The sequence below is a fragment of the Oratosquilla oratoria genome, chromosome 12, assembly GCF_046742065.1.
Source record: "Oratosquilla oratoria isolate Oo_2021 chromosome 12, ASM4674206v1, whole genome shotgun sequence".
Taxonomy (NCBI): domain Eukaryota; kingdom Metazoa; phylum Arthropoda; class Malacostraca; order Stomatopoda; family Squillidae; genus Oratosquilla; species Oratosquilla oratoria.
In genome coordinates this window covers 58109202-58123670 of record NC_134788.1, presented here as the reverse complement: position 1 = coordinate 58123670, position 14469 = coordinate 58109202, and the positions used below count along the sequence as shown (strand labels likewise).

Below are 14469 nucleotides of genomic sequence, written 5' to 3'. Positions count from 1 at the left end.
ATACGGTTAGCAGGTCTCCTCTTTCTCTTCTTTGTTCCAGGGTTGGTGGTTCGAGTTTGTCCAATCTTTGTTCGTATGTCAAATTGGAGAGTGTTGGTGCCATCTTTGTTGTTGCTCTTTGAACTCTTTCTAATTTCTTTATGTTCTTTTTCATACTAGGTGTCCATAGTGTCACGACATACTCCAATTTTGGTCTTATCAATGTAACTAATATTTTCTTTACCATTTCTTCATACATGTTGTCAAAAGCCACTTTCATTATTTTGATAGATTGAAAGTTTCTCCAACGAAATTTGTTGATACGTTTGTCTGGTGTCATGTCATTGGTGATAGTTACGCTTCTGTGAGAAAACAGAATCACAAAGGTCACACTAGAAAGGCTTCTCTCTTGTGTGGGTCCTCATATGCTTTGTAAGATGACCCTTTAGTGAGAAAGCAGATTCACACAGGTCACACTGGAAAGGCTTCTCTCCTGTGTGGGTCACCATATGCTTCGTGAGAGCACCCTTATGTGAGAAAGCATGATCACAAAGGTCACACTTGAAAAGGCTTCTATTCTGTGTGGGTCCTTATATGCCGTGTGAGAGAACTCTTATCTGAGAAAACAGAATCACAAAGGTCACACTTGAAAGGCTTCTCTCCGGTGTGGGTCCTCATATGCCGTGTGAGAGAACTCTTATCTGAGAAAACAGAATCACAAAGGTCACACTTGAAAGGCTTCTCTCCTGTGTGGGTCCTCATATGCCGTGTGAGATGACCCTTCCGTGAGAAAGCAGAATCACACTGGTCACACTGGAATGGCTTCTCTCCTGTGTGGGTCATCATATGCTTAGTGAGACCACCCATCTGTGAGAAAGTAGAATCACACAGGTCACAATGGAAAGGCTTCTCTCCTGTGTGGACCCTCATATGGTTTGTGAGAACACTCTTTTGTGAGAAAGCAGATTCACACAGGCCACACTGGAAAGGCTTCTCTCCTGTGTGGGTCCTCATATGCTGTGTGAGATGACCCTTTTCTGAGAAAGCAGAAACACACAGGCCACACTGGAAAGGCTTCTCTCCCGTGTGGGTTCTCACATGTTTTGTGAAAACACTTCTTAGTGAGAACGCAGACTCACACAAGCCACACTTGAAGGGCTTCTCTCCTGTGTGGGTCCTCATATGCCGTGTGAGACGACCCTTTTCTGAGAAAGCAGATTCACACAGGTCACAATCGAAAGGCTTCTCTCCTGTGTGGGTCCTCATATGCTGTGTGAGATAAGCCTTTCGTGAGAAAAAAGAATCACACAGGTCACAATGGAAAGGCTTCTCTCCTGTGTGGGTCTTTATATGCTGTGCGAGAGAACCATTTACTGAGAAAGCAGAATCACACAGGTCACAATGGTAAGGCTTCTCTCCTGTGTGGGTCCTCATATGCTTTGTAAGATTACTCTTTAGTGAGAAAGCAGAATCACACAGATCACACTGGAAAGGCTTCTCTCCTGTGTGGGTCTTCATATGCTGTGTGAGATGATATTTTTGTGAGAAAGCAGAATCACACAGGTCACAATGGAAAGGCTTTTCTCCTGTGTGGGTCCTCATATGCTGTGTGAGAGAACCCTTTCGCGAGAAGGCAGAATCACACAGGTCACACTGGAAAGTCTTCTCTCCTGTGTGGGTCCTCATATGCAGTGTGAGAGAACCCTTTTGTGAGAAAGCAGAATCACACAGGTCACACTGGAAAGGCTTCTCTCCTGTGTGGGTCCTCATATGCAGTGTGAGAGAACCCTTTTGCGAGAAAGCAGAATCACACAGGTCACACTGGAAAGGCTTCTCTCCTGTGTGGGTCATCATATGCTGTGCGAGAGGACCCTTTCGTGAGAAATTAGAATCACACAGGTCACACTGGAAAGGCTTCTCTCCTGTATGGGTCATCATATGCTGTGTGAGTAAACACTTTTGTGAGAAAGTAGAATCACACAGGTCACAATGGAAAGGCTTCTCTCCTGTGTGGGTCATCATATGGAATGTGAGTAAACACTTTCGTGAGAAAGTAGAATCACACTGGCCACACTGGAAAGGCTTTTCTCCTGTGTGGGTCCTCATATACTGTGTGAGAGAACCCTTTTCCAAGAAAGCAGAAACACACAGGCCACACTGGAAAGGCTTCTCTCTTGTGTGCCTCCTTGCATGCTTCATGAGAGGATCCTTTTTTGAGAAAGCTGAATCACACAAGTCACACTGGAAAGGCTTCTCTTCTGTGTGGGTCATGAAGTTATTTTTAAGGTGACATTTTTGTGTGATAGCTTTATCTCACAGGTTACACTGGAATGGCTTTTCTCCAATGTGGGTTATCATATGAAATTTGAAGCGATTCTTTTGTCAGAAAGCTACATTACACAGATCATATTGGAGAGGCTTCACTCCTGTATGGCTCATCATATGCTTTGTAAGAGAACCCTTTTGTGAAAAGGCACAACTTCACAGGTCACACAGGAAGGGCTTCCCTCCAGTGTGGGTCATCATATGAAATCTAAAATGATTAGTGATATGATTGTGCCACAGATGTCACACTGGGTCCTTTTCATCGTATGACAAGTATGGAATTTGTAGATAGCTCTTCCAAAAAAGTGATGATATTTACCCTCATCCTGAAAAAAAATGTAATTATATTAGTGACATCTATCTCTGAATGAATGTGTACAATATATTCTAATAGGAGAATGGAAGTTTTGTGCACAAACTCTTTCATACTCAAGTTTGTACCTAAACCAACCATTCGCACATGCCATGACCTATCATAAAATAGGGTGAAACACTATCATATATTCCATTCTACTTTGTCATTAGAAATGAGGTGAAAATCATCCTATAGCTACATGCATACTCATTCCCCACAACCACAATGACTCAAATTTTGCTCTAGGCTTTTTCATCATGTCATGGGATTTGGAAGTGGGCAATGGCCCAGCTGGCTACAATTATATTTCAATACAACTTCATAACATACCATGTTTGGGCTCACAAGACCTGAATCTAAACCAACTCAAGGAAGATTTATTCAGTTCATCTGACTCAAATAAGTTATACAAGTCACATCGTTTAAGACACACAAACTACAGTTTAGAATGGACATCTAGAACGAGCTCTGGAGTGCAGTGCTTTTTTCGATAAGTTGGAGGAAACACCTAGGTGGTGTCATACTGGCATAGGGGAGCTTTATCAAGTGACCAAAATGATATATTAGAGTAAATTCACTTAGTGGTTAAAGTATAAAATGGAGAATGATGAAGGTAGACGAAAATATAATAAACCAACAAAGAAAAGACTAGAAGCAGGGTTGAATCACCATCAGGTGTCATCACAAAAAAGGGTTGCAACGTGGAAACATCCAGGAGGAATCAAAGGTATGAAAATATAACATTTTCAGGGTTTCCAAAAGTGGAATACTAGGTAGAGGTATAGATTTGGAAAGGGAAACTTTTCTCCCCTTTTTTCTCACCATACACCAGGTAGGGTTTCCCCTGTCAGTCATGCTTTCCACTCTCCTCTGTCTGCAAACAACTCTGTCTCCTCAACGTGGTCTAGCGTCTCCCCTCGGGCAGCCACTGCTTCACGTATTCCATCTTTCCATCGCTTCCTTGGCCTTCCGACGGGTCTCTTACCAGCTGGATTCCATTTGTAGTATTTCAACGGTCCTCTATTTTCCTCCATTTGCATGACATGCCCATACCATCTTAACTGAGCTCTTTCGATAAAATGTAGTATCGCTTCCACGTCCAACTCTTCCCTTATGTCATCATTCCTTAGCCTGTCTCTACGTGTCACTCCCTTGATGAGGCTTAGTACTCTCATCTCAGCCGCCTGTACTCTACTTTTTAATTTTATTGTCAGCACCCAGCACTCACAACCATATACTAGTAGTGGTCTCAGTATACTCTTATATATAAGTATTTTAACTCTGGTAGATATGTGTTTTTCTTTAAATAGAGGGTACATTAGCCCAACATTTTGTGAAAACTTGGCTGTTCGATTGTTTATTTCAAATTCCATACTGCATTTTTCATTTATCATCACTCCCAAGTATTTGAAGTTGTCTACCAGCTCCATTACAGCATCTCCCAATCTCACCTCTATTTCGTCTTTTGCCTGCTCACCATCATTACCTCAGTCTTTCTCTTGTTAATCTTCATGCCTGCATCTTCTAGTTCAGAATTCCATTTGTTAAGCACTTCTTGTAGTTCCGTGACAGTTCTTGTGACCAATGCCACATCATCAGCATATGCCAAGGTCAGTGCTTCATCCTCCCCTTCGTTTATTCGTTTTACAATTCTGTCCATGCATATAATGAACGGGATAGGGGATAGCACCCCTCCTTGCCTCACACCTGAATCCACACTAAACTATTTCTCGGATTCCTGAGACCTAACCGCACTTGAGCAATTTTGGTACATACTTATTATAGCTCTTATCAATGGTGGTGGTACTCTATAAACCAGGGCTGCGGAGTCGGATGGTATAAGGTCCGACTCCGACTCCTTTGATTCCTCCGACTCTGACTCCCGACTCCTTAACTCCTTGACTCCTATGTGGAAATCTATTCTGCAGATCCATATACCAGCTTCCCACACCTATTCAGCAAGCATTTTATAAAAAAAAAAAATTCATGTACTGTATAATATTTTTTGTGAAACATTCACTTGTATGATAAATATACTCACATGTACACTCAACCAGCTTTATATATATATATGCACACAAGCACGTATATTCATGTAAACATATATTAAATATATAATGGTATTATTTATGCTCATGATCATCTACCAGCTTATGAGCACTTTCAAATCTGTCATGGCAGAGTTGCCACTTCAAGCTGTATATTTTCTTTTTCCTTTGTGCCCCTCCCCTCCCCCCAAAAAAAAGAATCATCTGTTATTTAATTTGTCCAATCTCATAAAACTTCTATCACAATATTAGGAAAAAATGTGACAAATCATGATGAGGAAAGGTTAATGGAGGAAGCCCTACCTAGTACTTACTGTGGAATTAATTTCACCATGTTATCATAAAAACCAGGAATCAGTTCAGGAAAGAGAGAGAGAACCTTCCCCTGTGCACACTGTTCATAGCTGCTGTTGTTCCTCACCTTTGCAAGTCATCATCAAATGCTGTGACATATGCTCTAATGTCATTCCTATCTGGCCTCTGAGACTGGTCAAAGTTTATCTCAGGCCATTATTCCAGCATGACATAGCTCCTACAAAACAGTAAACCACACAAAAACACTTCCATTGAGTTTTACATACATGAAGACGTACGTGCATAGTGCATACGTAGTGGATATATACTACTGTCTACACTGTCATGTACATGTGTACATGATGGAGTTCTAGATGTTAACATAATTTGAATTAATTAGACTGTCAACAAAGGTAAAGTAGCTAGTTTAAATTAGTTAAAGATAAAAATCATCTCTGTCACTTGACAGTTGACAAATTATTCTGGAATTTGAATTAATAATTATATCTATCAGAAATACATTCCACTGGCTATAACTCCCATAATATAGAATGAATGAAACATTAATACAAACTACATTCTGGAAACTTCTATAAATGGTACATATCCTGTAACTAGCTATAAAAATATTCTATACTGGACAATTATTAAATTTTCTCAACACGAAACATGAATTTTTTTTTAGATTTTTTAAACTTGGAATAATGAGACCTACTGCTTTCTATTTGCACAATAGCAACAAATCATTTCAAAGTGCACATCTATAGACAGTATTTTACAGCTATTGTTGGCTTGCCAATTACTGTAATGGTAAAAATTCAGACAAAGCTTTCAAGAATATAACAAAATATATGTACTGTACCTTGAATACACCCGTATTATTACATTAATAACTAGGTGAAATAGGCTTTATTCATAATTATGCAATTTATAGACTACTCAATTGAAATTTGCAAAAAAAAAAAAAAAAAAAAAATGGTAGTTTGCACTTTATATAAGTAGGGTAAACTGATATCATCTTAATGTGATGAAAATGGGTGGTTAGACTAGCCTATGAGAAATATAGGTTAGAGTCCTAGACTACCCTTATGAATAGAGGTAGCCTATAGTCTAGGAAAAACAATTTTGACTATGATTTATGGTTAAAAGAAAGGTAAATGCGGATTATAAGGTTATTTTGGGATTATCTTTTTCTTTTCTTTTCTTTAAAAAAAATAGAATAATCTTTTTTTTTATTATTGCATTAGTTTTATTTTTTATTTTCTTTATTTATCTTTTTCATTTTCATTTTTTTTAAAGAACCCGATAATCAACATGTACCAAAAGAAATAGGTTTTATCTGTATATATATATATATATATATATATATACATACACACTGTATATATACTATATATACACCCTCTTCATCAAAATTTTAAAAATAATACAAACTGCTAATGATTCGCTAGGTTAGCCTATGGAGATTGCCTAGGCCAACAAACTGAGAGGCTAGTTTAGCCTATCTCATAATCAGCATTTATCATACAACAGGTAGGACCTTACAATTGGCCTAGGCTACATCACTGGGAAAAGTAGGAAACTTTGGCAAAGTAATCTAAATTGTTCTTGCATCCAATTCTTATTGTTTACCAATTCTTCCAAAAAAAACATGGCCAAATCATTCAAACTGTATATCTTGTAGGTAATATTTAAGGTCCGGTAGTCACTCAATAGGCTACTATCAATAGTAGGGTTTTACAGACTATTCCGTATACCGGTATATCAATATTTGTCTTTACCAAGGTCACATTACACAATGTACAAGATTTGGCCTAAATATTTTCTTTTTACTATTATTAAAAGATTAAAAGAGGAAGGGAAGTTGATTCAAGTAGGGAAGAAAAGGTAAAAGGCAAAGATGAAAAGATGATAATGGAAGAGGAAGCGATAAGGGGAAGATGGGCAGAATATTTTAGGGAACTGTTGAATGTAGAGGAGGATAGGAAGGGAATGATGATAGCAGTGGGAGGCACAAAGAAAATGACAGTGATGGGTGAGGAAAATGAGGGAAAAATAAGAAAAGATGAGGTAGAAGTAGCGATTAAAATGATGAGAGCAGGTAAGGCACCTGGGTTAGATGGTTGTCATGCGGAGTGTCTGAAGAAGGGAGGTAAAGTAATAGTAGACTGGTTAGTGAGGTTGTTTATTGTGTGTCTAAGGGAGGGTAGAGTACCAGAGGACTGGAGGAGTGCATGTATAGTTCTGCTTTTCAAAGGAAAAGTGTGAATGTAGTAGTTTCAGAGGGAACGGTTTGTTGAGTGTAGTTGGGAAGGCGTATGGGAGGGTTATAATTGAGAGAATTAGGAGAGGAACAGAGGAAGTAATTGGTGAGGAGCAGTGTGGGTTTAGGAGAGGTAGGGGCTGTGTGGATCAGATTTTTGTAATAAGACAGATTTATGAGAAAGCTTTAGGAAAGGGTAAGGATGTCTTTTGGGCCTTTATGGATTTGGAAAAGGCTTATGATAGGGTAGACAGGTACTTGGGGAAAGCTGTTAAGAGCAGTCAAGAGTTTTTATGAGAGTAGTAGAGCCTGTGTTCGAATCGGAAATGGAGAGAGTGAATGGTTTGAGGTAAAGGTGGGACTATGTCAGGGATGTGTCATGTCGCCATGGTTGTTCAATGTGTATATGGATGGGGTGGTACATGAGGTAAATGCAAGAGTAATGGGCAGGGTACTGGAGTTGGTTGCGGAAAATGGAGAAAAGTGTGAGGTAAGTCAGTTGTTGTTTGCTGATGACACTGCACTTGTGGCAGGGTCAGAGGAGGCATTGGGAGAATTAGTGACTGAGTTTGGGAGGGTGTGTGATAGGAGAAAGTTGAAGGTGAATGTGGGTAAAAGTAAGGTGATGAGGTGTACAAGAGGAGAGGATGCTGGAGAGTTGGAAGTAAGTCTTAAAGGGGAGAGGCTGGAGGAAGTGGATAGTTTTAGGTACTTGGGGTCATATGTGGCTGCAAAGGGAGGAGTGGAGGTAGAGGTAAGCTGTAGATTGAGAGAAGCAAATAAATGCCTTGGGGGATTAAAAAAGTAATGAGAAATAGACATTTGGGAATTAATGCAAAGAGGAGATTGTATGAAGGGGTGATTATGCCGACAGTGCTGTGTGGGGCAGAGACATGGAATTTGAGAGAGGAAGAGAGGAAGAGTTTAAATGTGTTTGAAATGAAATGTCTGAGAAGTATGGTGAGGGTTACAAGGCTGGATAGAGTGAGAAACAAGGAAGTGAGAAGGAGAGCTGGGGTGGAAAAGGAGTTGGCTGAGAGGGCTGATGAAAGACTATTAGGATGGTTTGGACACATGGAAAGAATGGATGAAGGAAGACTGGTGAAAGGGGTGTGGAAGGCAGAGATGGAGGGAGTGAATTTGAGAGGATGACCGAGGATGAGATGGATGGATGGGGTGACAGGGAAGTTGAGCAAGAGGGGAATGTCTGTGGAGCAGGGAAGGGAGGTGGCAGAAGATAAGGATGAGTGGAGAAGGGCTGTGTATAGATGATACTATCATGAAAAGAAAGGGAAGGGATGGGGGGATTTGGGGAGTGGGAAAGTGTGAATGATACTTTGACGCAGCCCTAAGGGACTTCTCCCTGGCCTCCATTTTCTATGTGAGGGGACGGAGAGGGGGGGTCGCCAATTAAGTGAAGCGGCCTTGCTGTGGATGTGCTGTGTCTTGCTGCATTGCTTCTGACCCAGGGTGGTTGGCGGGATGCAGGGATGACCCGTCGTCCATGAGGAGCTAAGATGTGAGGGTGGAAGGGATGATGGGTGGGAGTGGGTTTATGACTTTTGACTTGGCTACCTCCCCGATAAGGGGGGAAAAGCCTTTTGTATATAGATACAATTAAGGTTATGGGTTAAAGCATAAATATCTGGTACACTTAGGCCTAATTTGCAATTGTCTTTATGACATAATTAGTTTTAAATTAGATTAGAATGGTTCGTGATTTTCTTTACTCTGATTTCTATTTTTCATTGCTTCACTTGTAGGCCTATTGTATTCACTAGTATCCATGATCAGTAGCCCGTTTCTATTTCGTATATTTCAAACCACTAAATTTCTTTGATAAATGTATGATTTTCATATTCTGAAGTAGCTCTATCATAATCCAGCATATTTCTATTAAAGGAAAATGAGATAAAACTACCGAAAATGAAGGAAAAGAAAATTCACTGGGAGACACTGCTTCAGGCAGAATCTGCAGCTGTTGTTTGATTACATTAGTTAATACTAGTAGCACGCAATGCCATCACATGGTGGCAGCACGAATTGATGTTTATGTTTAAGTAGAAGCATTGCAGTATAGTACAAAATATCATATATATATATGTGTATATATATATATATATATATATATATATATATATATATATATATATATATACAGTATATATATATAGTTTCACTCTCCTTACAGGAAACAACTACAAATACATGACCACAAACACTTTTACCCAGACTGACAATGATAGCTTGTCAGTATTGTGTATTTTTCTTCTTTTTTTTTTTATCATTGATGGATTGTTTTTTGTTTCCATATGGGGAGACCACTTAGTGTACATATACACTGCACACACTCACTATTGCCTCCAAAAATAAAAGCAAAACCATACAAAAACTGCTAAATTGTGCAACTGGTAAAACCAAACAGGGAAACTATGTTAAAAAAATCATCTTATTGGATTTAAGGAGTTGGAGTCGGATAAAAAATTCCGACTCCGACTCCTAGTACTCTTAGAAATCCGACTCCAACTCCGACTCCAGCTAAAACCTCCGACTCTCTTCGACCCCGACTCCACAACCCTGCTATAAACTGGATCTCTCAGAGCCTCCCAGAGTTTAACTTTTGGGACAGTATCAAAGGCTTTCTCTAGATCAATAAAAACTATGTACAAGTCCTTTGCCCATTCCCAACTCTTGTCCATTATCATTTCTATTGTGAAAATTAGATCTATCACGCCTCTGTTTGATCTGAAGCCGCACATACATATACCAAAGCCTTTTTCCCCCTTACAAGGGAGGTAGCCAAAAAACAAAGGCATAAAAACCACTCCCATTCCATCCCTAACACACTCCACTCCTCTCCACCATCTTCCCTCCCTCTTATCTTGGCACCTCCTGGATGACAGGTCACCCCTGCATCTCGCCCACTGCCCTGGGTCAAAAGCAGCCACAAGACAGCGCATCCACAGCAAGGCCACTTCATTAAATCAGCACCCCCCGCCTTGTAACTTCCACTATCCAAGCTGAGGCCATAGCAGTCCAAGGAGCATTAGAGCAGGCCCTAATATCTCAAGCTGGTCCTGTGGTGATCCACACAGACTCACAGTCTCTGCTAGGCAGCTTACATTCAACGCAGCCCAGCAACAATGTACGCCTACTGATTTAAGAAGGAAATAGGCAAGAATTGGTTTACTATTAGGATGATCGATGAATGGAATAAACTTGGTAACCATGTAGTAAGCGCTGAAACTATCAGTTATTTTAAAAAACGATTTAGACAACTTTATGGATGAGGATGACAGGTGGTGATGGATACGGAATTGCCTAGTGTAGGCCTTATGGTCTTTTGCAGTCTCCTTTATTCTTATGTTCTCCATCCTAGCACTCCTGCTAAAGCTACACCAGCAAGGCAGGAGTGTTATGCTCAACTGGGTGCCGAGCCATGTGGGCGTCCCAGGAAATGAGCTAGCCGACGCCACAGCAGAAGCGGTGTGCCAAAGACCCGAAGTCGATGTTGTTGTCCCTCTCAGCAGAAATCAGTTGTGCATACGCACCAGGGCTCTTCACCAGGTACAACGGTTCCTTCAGCACAGACTGGAGGCAGGGGTATCAGAGAGGGCGAGGTGGTACAGGGCAGTCACAGACTACGAGCCCCTTGTACTTCCTCCCTCCACACCGAGAGAACTTGAAACTCTGCTCTTCCTTCTGTGGCTGGAGGACTGTTGTTTCTGGCAAATAAAGACCAACCCCACGATAGAAGAAAGATGTTAACATTGCCGCCACCCTGAAGCCACCCTCAAACATTACCTCCAGCATTGCCCCGCAACTGCTTTTCTGAGGAGAGGGACCCCGACAACATCTGAGGGTCTTGTGTGTCGCCTATGCAGCCACCTAAGTCAATATGAACTGCGTCGGCTGGTGGAGTGTCAGTCCCCCCTTTAAATCAAATATAATTGATATGTTCCATGTATAATGTATTGCACACACCGTTCATGTAAAGAAGGGTGCATTCACTGCGATGTGCATACATATATAAGTGTGCACATATAGTGAATGTATGAGTGGACGTGGCCAAAGCCACACACTCTCATACGTTGAATTACCCTCCAAACGGGATCACCCTAAAAGCCCGTGGGAATATTATTCCCGAATTACACACATACGCACCCCTAGTAACCCCTAACATACTTCTCAGGTGCCTCATCTCAAAACACATTCAAACTCCTCTCTTCCTCTCTTATGTTCCATGTCTCTGCCCCATACATTGTTGTTGACACAATTATTTCATTTCTTAGTTTGATCAATATTTGCCACTTACCCATTTTTTCCACCTTTTCCAAGCTTTGTCTCTTCTGTCTTTTGCCTCACTACATTTTTTGTTGTACCAGAATTTAATGTACACCTTTTCCTGTTTTTGTTCTGGTACGTATTTATCCACTCCATTATAGATTTCTTTCAATATTGTCCATTTCTCTTCCATCTGTTTATCTTCATTGAAGAAGTTTTCCCGATTTACTTTTTGAAAGAATTTTCTGAGTTTCCCAAATTCTGTCTAGTTGTACATTAGCCTTCCTTTTTTGTGTTTCTCATTTCTTCCCAAATGAATTTCCTCTTTTAGTTCAAATTCAATTAGTATGTGGTCTCTCTTCCCAATTGGTCTTCTTGTACATTTTATCCACAATTTCAGGCTCTGATGTAAATGTTAATTCTAGTCTCAACAGTTCCTCATTATTTCTATATCTGGTGTTCTCTTTTACCCAGTGAGTCACTGTCTATTCAATGGTCATGTCCAGTAGTATATTTCCCCAAAGGTCCTCTCCACCCTTCACTGTCATCTCCCAACATATATCCTTAGAGCTAGTCACTCATAATTACTAAGTTTCCTCCTTTCAGTATTTCATTTAATACATGCCTTGTGTCTTCCAACATATTATTATGTTATAAGTTATAGGGGAATAAGCCTACTATGTGTGTTATACAAAGTATACACAAAAATTCTAATGAAGTGGCTTAAATCATACACAGAACAGGAGTTGGGGGAATATTAGTATGGATTTTGGTGAAACAGATCAACTGCAGATCATATTCACACAGTCTGGCAACTAATGGAGAAATATTATGAATATGGTAGGACCCTATATCAGCTATTTGTAGATTTCAAACAAGCATTATGATAGTGTGCACTATCTACAGAATTATGAAAGGAATGGAAATCTTAGATAAGAATGATTCATTGAAATGGGACAATGGAAAAACAAGAGGACACGAAAAGAAACTCTAAAAAGATAGTTACAGAAGAGATCTGAAAAAAAAAGAAAAAAATGGCTTCCCACACAGAGTGATAGATACTTGGAACAAATTAGACAAAGAAGCAGTGTGTACAAATACTATTCAAGATTTAAAAAAAAAAACTTGATGCTGAGAGATACAAAGATGGGCCACCACGAGCATAGCTCCCTTTCTGTATAATACAACTAAGTAAATACAGACCATCAATGTGGCACATAATGGCAGAACTAAATATTCCAGCTAAATTAATATCCCTCATTAAAATGTGCTACATAGGAAGCAGATGTACAGTAAGAGTTGGAAGGAAAGATAGAATTTCAATATACACAGTGGCCTTAGGCAGGGATGTATGCTGTCACCTTTATTATTCAATCTTGCACTGGAGAAAGCAGTCAGGCAGATTACCAACCATCCTGGTGGAGCTAAGTTATCCGATGGTCAGATAACCCACCTTGCTTACACCAATGATGTCGATGTGGTGGCTGAGACTGTGGAGGAAATTAACAAGATCTTTACAGTACTCCGGAGAACAGCAGAACAAATAGGCCTAAAATGATATGAGCAGAAAAAAGAAATTATGAAACTAAGTAGAAATGGCAATTACACACCAGGAGAAGAGTAAGTTGGATCACTAAGTGTGAAGAAAGTTGATAAGTTCAAGTACCTGGGATCCACTGTCAGTGAGAGAAATGAACTGGACATAGAAATAAACGATTGAATAGCTGTAGGAGACAGATGTTACCATGCCCTGGCACCTGTAATGAAGAGTCGGACCATCAGTAGAACCAAGATGAAAACATATAACATTGTAATAAAACCAGTCCTGTATGGATGTGAGACATGGACACTGACAAAAGAAAGGGAGAAAAGACTGGTAGTTTTTTAAGACAATATCCTGAGAAGAATCCTCGGCCCAGTATATGATGAAGGAAAAGGGAAATGGAGACAAAGACATAATAGGGAAATTAGAGATCAGACCGGACCATACATTCAGGATGAAATACGGAGAAGAGCAAGGTGGGATGGACACTGCCTCCGAATGGAGGCAGACAGACTACCAAGGAAGGTGATGGAAGGAGGAATAGAGGGCAGACAACCATTAGGGAGACCAAGGTATAGATGGATGGATGGAGTGAGAAAGGATGTGGACAGGGTGGCAGAGGATAGAACCATCTGGAGAGGCATAGCGAAAGCGGTGAAGGGCTGTCCGGCCTGACAACCAGCAGAGTAAGAGAGTAAGTTATGGAATCTCTTGATTTCATAGAATATTTCTATACCTTGTTTCCCTTTCCAAATCTATACCTTTACCTAGTATTGCACTTTCTGTTGTAAACCCTGAAAATGCAATATTTTTGTACCTTTGATTCCTCTGAAGGATTTCCATGTTGCAACTCTTTTTTGGAATGACACCTAATGGTGATGCAACCCTGCTTACATCTAGTCCTCTCTTCATTGGTTCACCATATTTCTGTCTATCTTCACCATCCTCCATTTTCAATTGTTACCACCAAGTGAATTTACCCTAATATATCATTTTGGTAATTTGATAAACATAGCTCCCGTCCCAATATGATACCAACAAGCTGAAAGTGATCAGGACATTCAGGTCATATGACCTGCATCCAGTATCTATGCAAGATTATGTAAGTGAATATTAAGAAATTTTCACTCCCAAGAATATCACAACCAGTGCATATCAAATTTAGAGTGAACTTCATAAATTCTTGATCTTTGTACTCTGGAAGACAAGATGGAGCTCCATCCCCAATAAGAATGTAGACAAACAGGATGCATATGTTGATAAACAAAGAGTCTTGCCAGTCTCATTTATTTTGTAAATCACTACCAATGTTGATGTTAATTTGAGGTACTTACACATGGGGCACATAATACTCAGAATATTAAGAGCTAGCCAGTGA

The 14469-nt window shown here is 40.1% G+C and overlaps 1 protein-coding gene across 1 annotated transcript; it reads right to left on the bottom strand.

The window, feature by feature from the left end:
• Window positions 1-309: 309 nt before the first annotated feature.
• LOC143030797 (uncharacterized) lies at window positions 310-2584 on the bottom strand. Its single transcript, XM_076194014.1, has one exon. The coding sequence runs from the start codon at window positions 2248-2250 to the stop codon at window positions 553-555; it is 1698 nt and encodes a 565-aa protein (XP_076050129.1). The 5' UTR covers window positions 2251-2584; the 3' UTR covers window positions 310-552.
• Window positions 2585-14469: the final 11885 nt, after the last annotated feature.

Excerpts from the sequence above, each read along its gene's own strand:
- LOC143030797 (XM_076194014.1), bottom strand. The coding sequence starts at position 2,250 with ATGACCCACACAGAAGAGAAGCCTTTCCAGTGTGACTTGTGTGATTCA.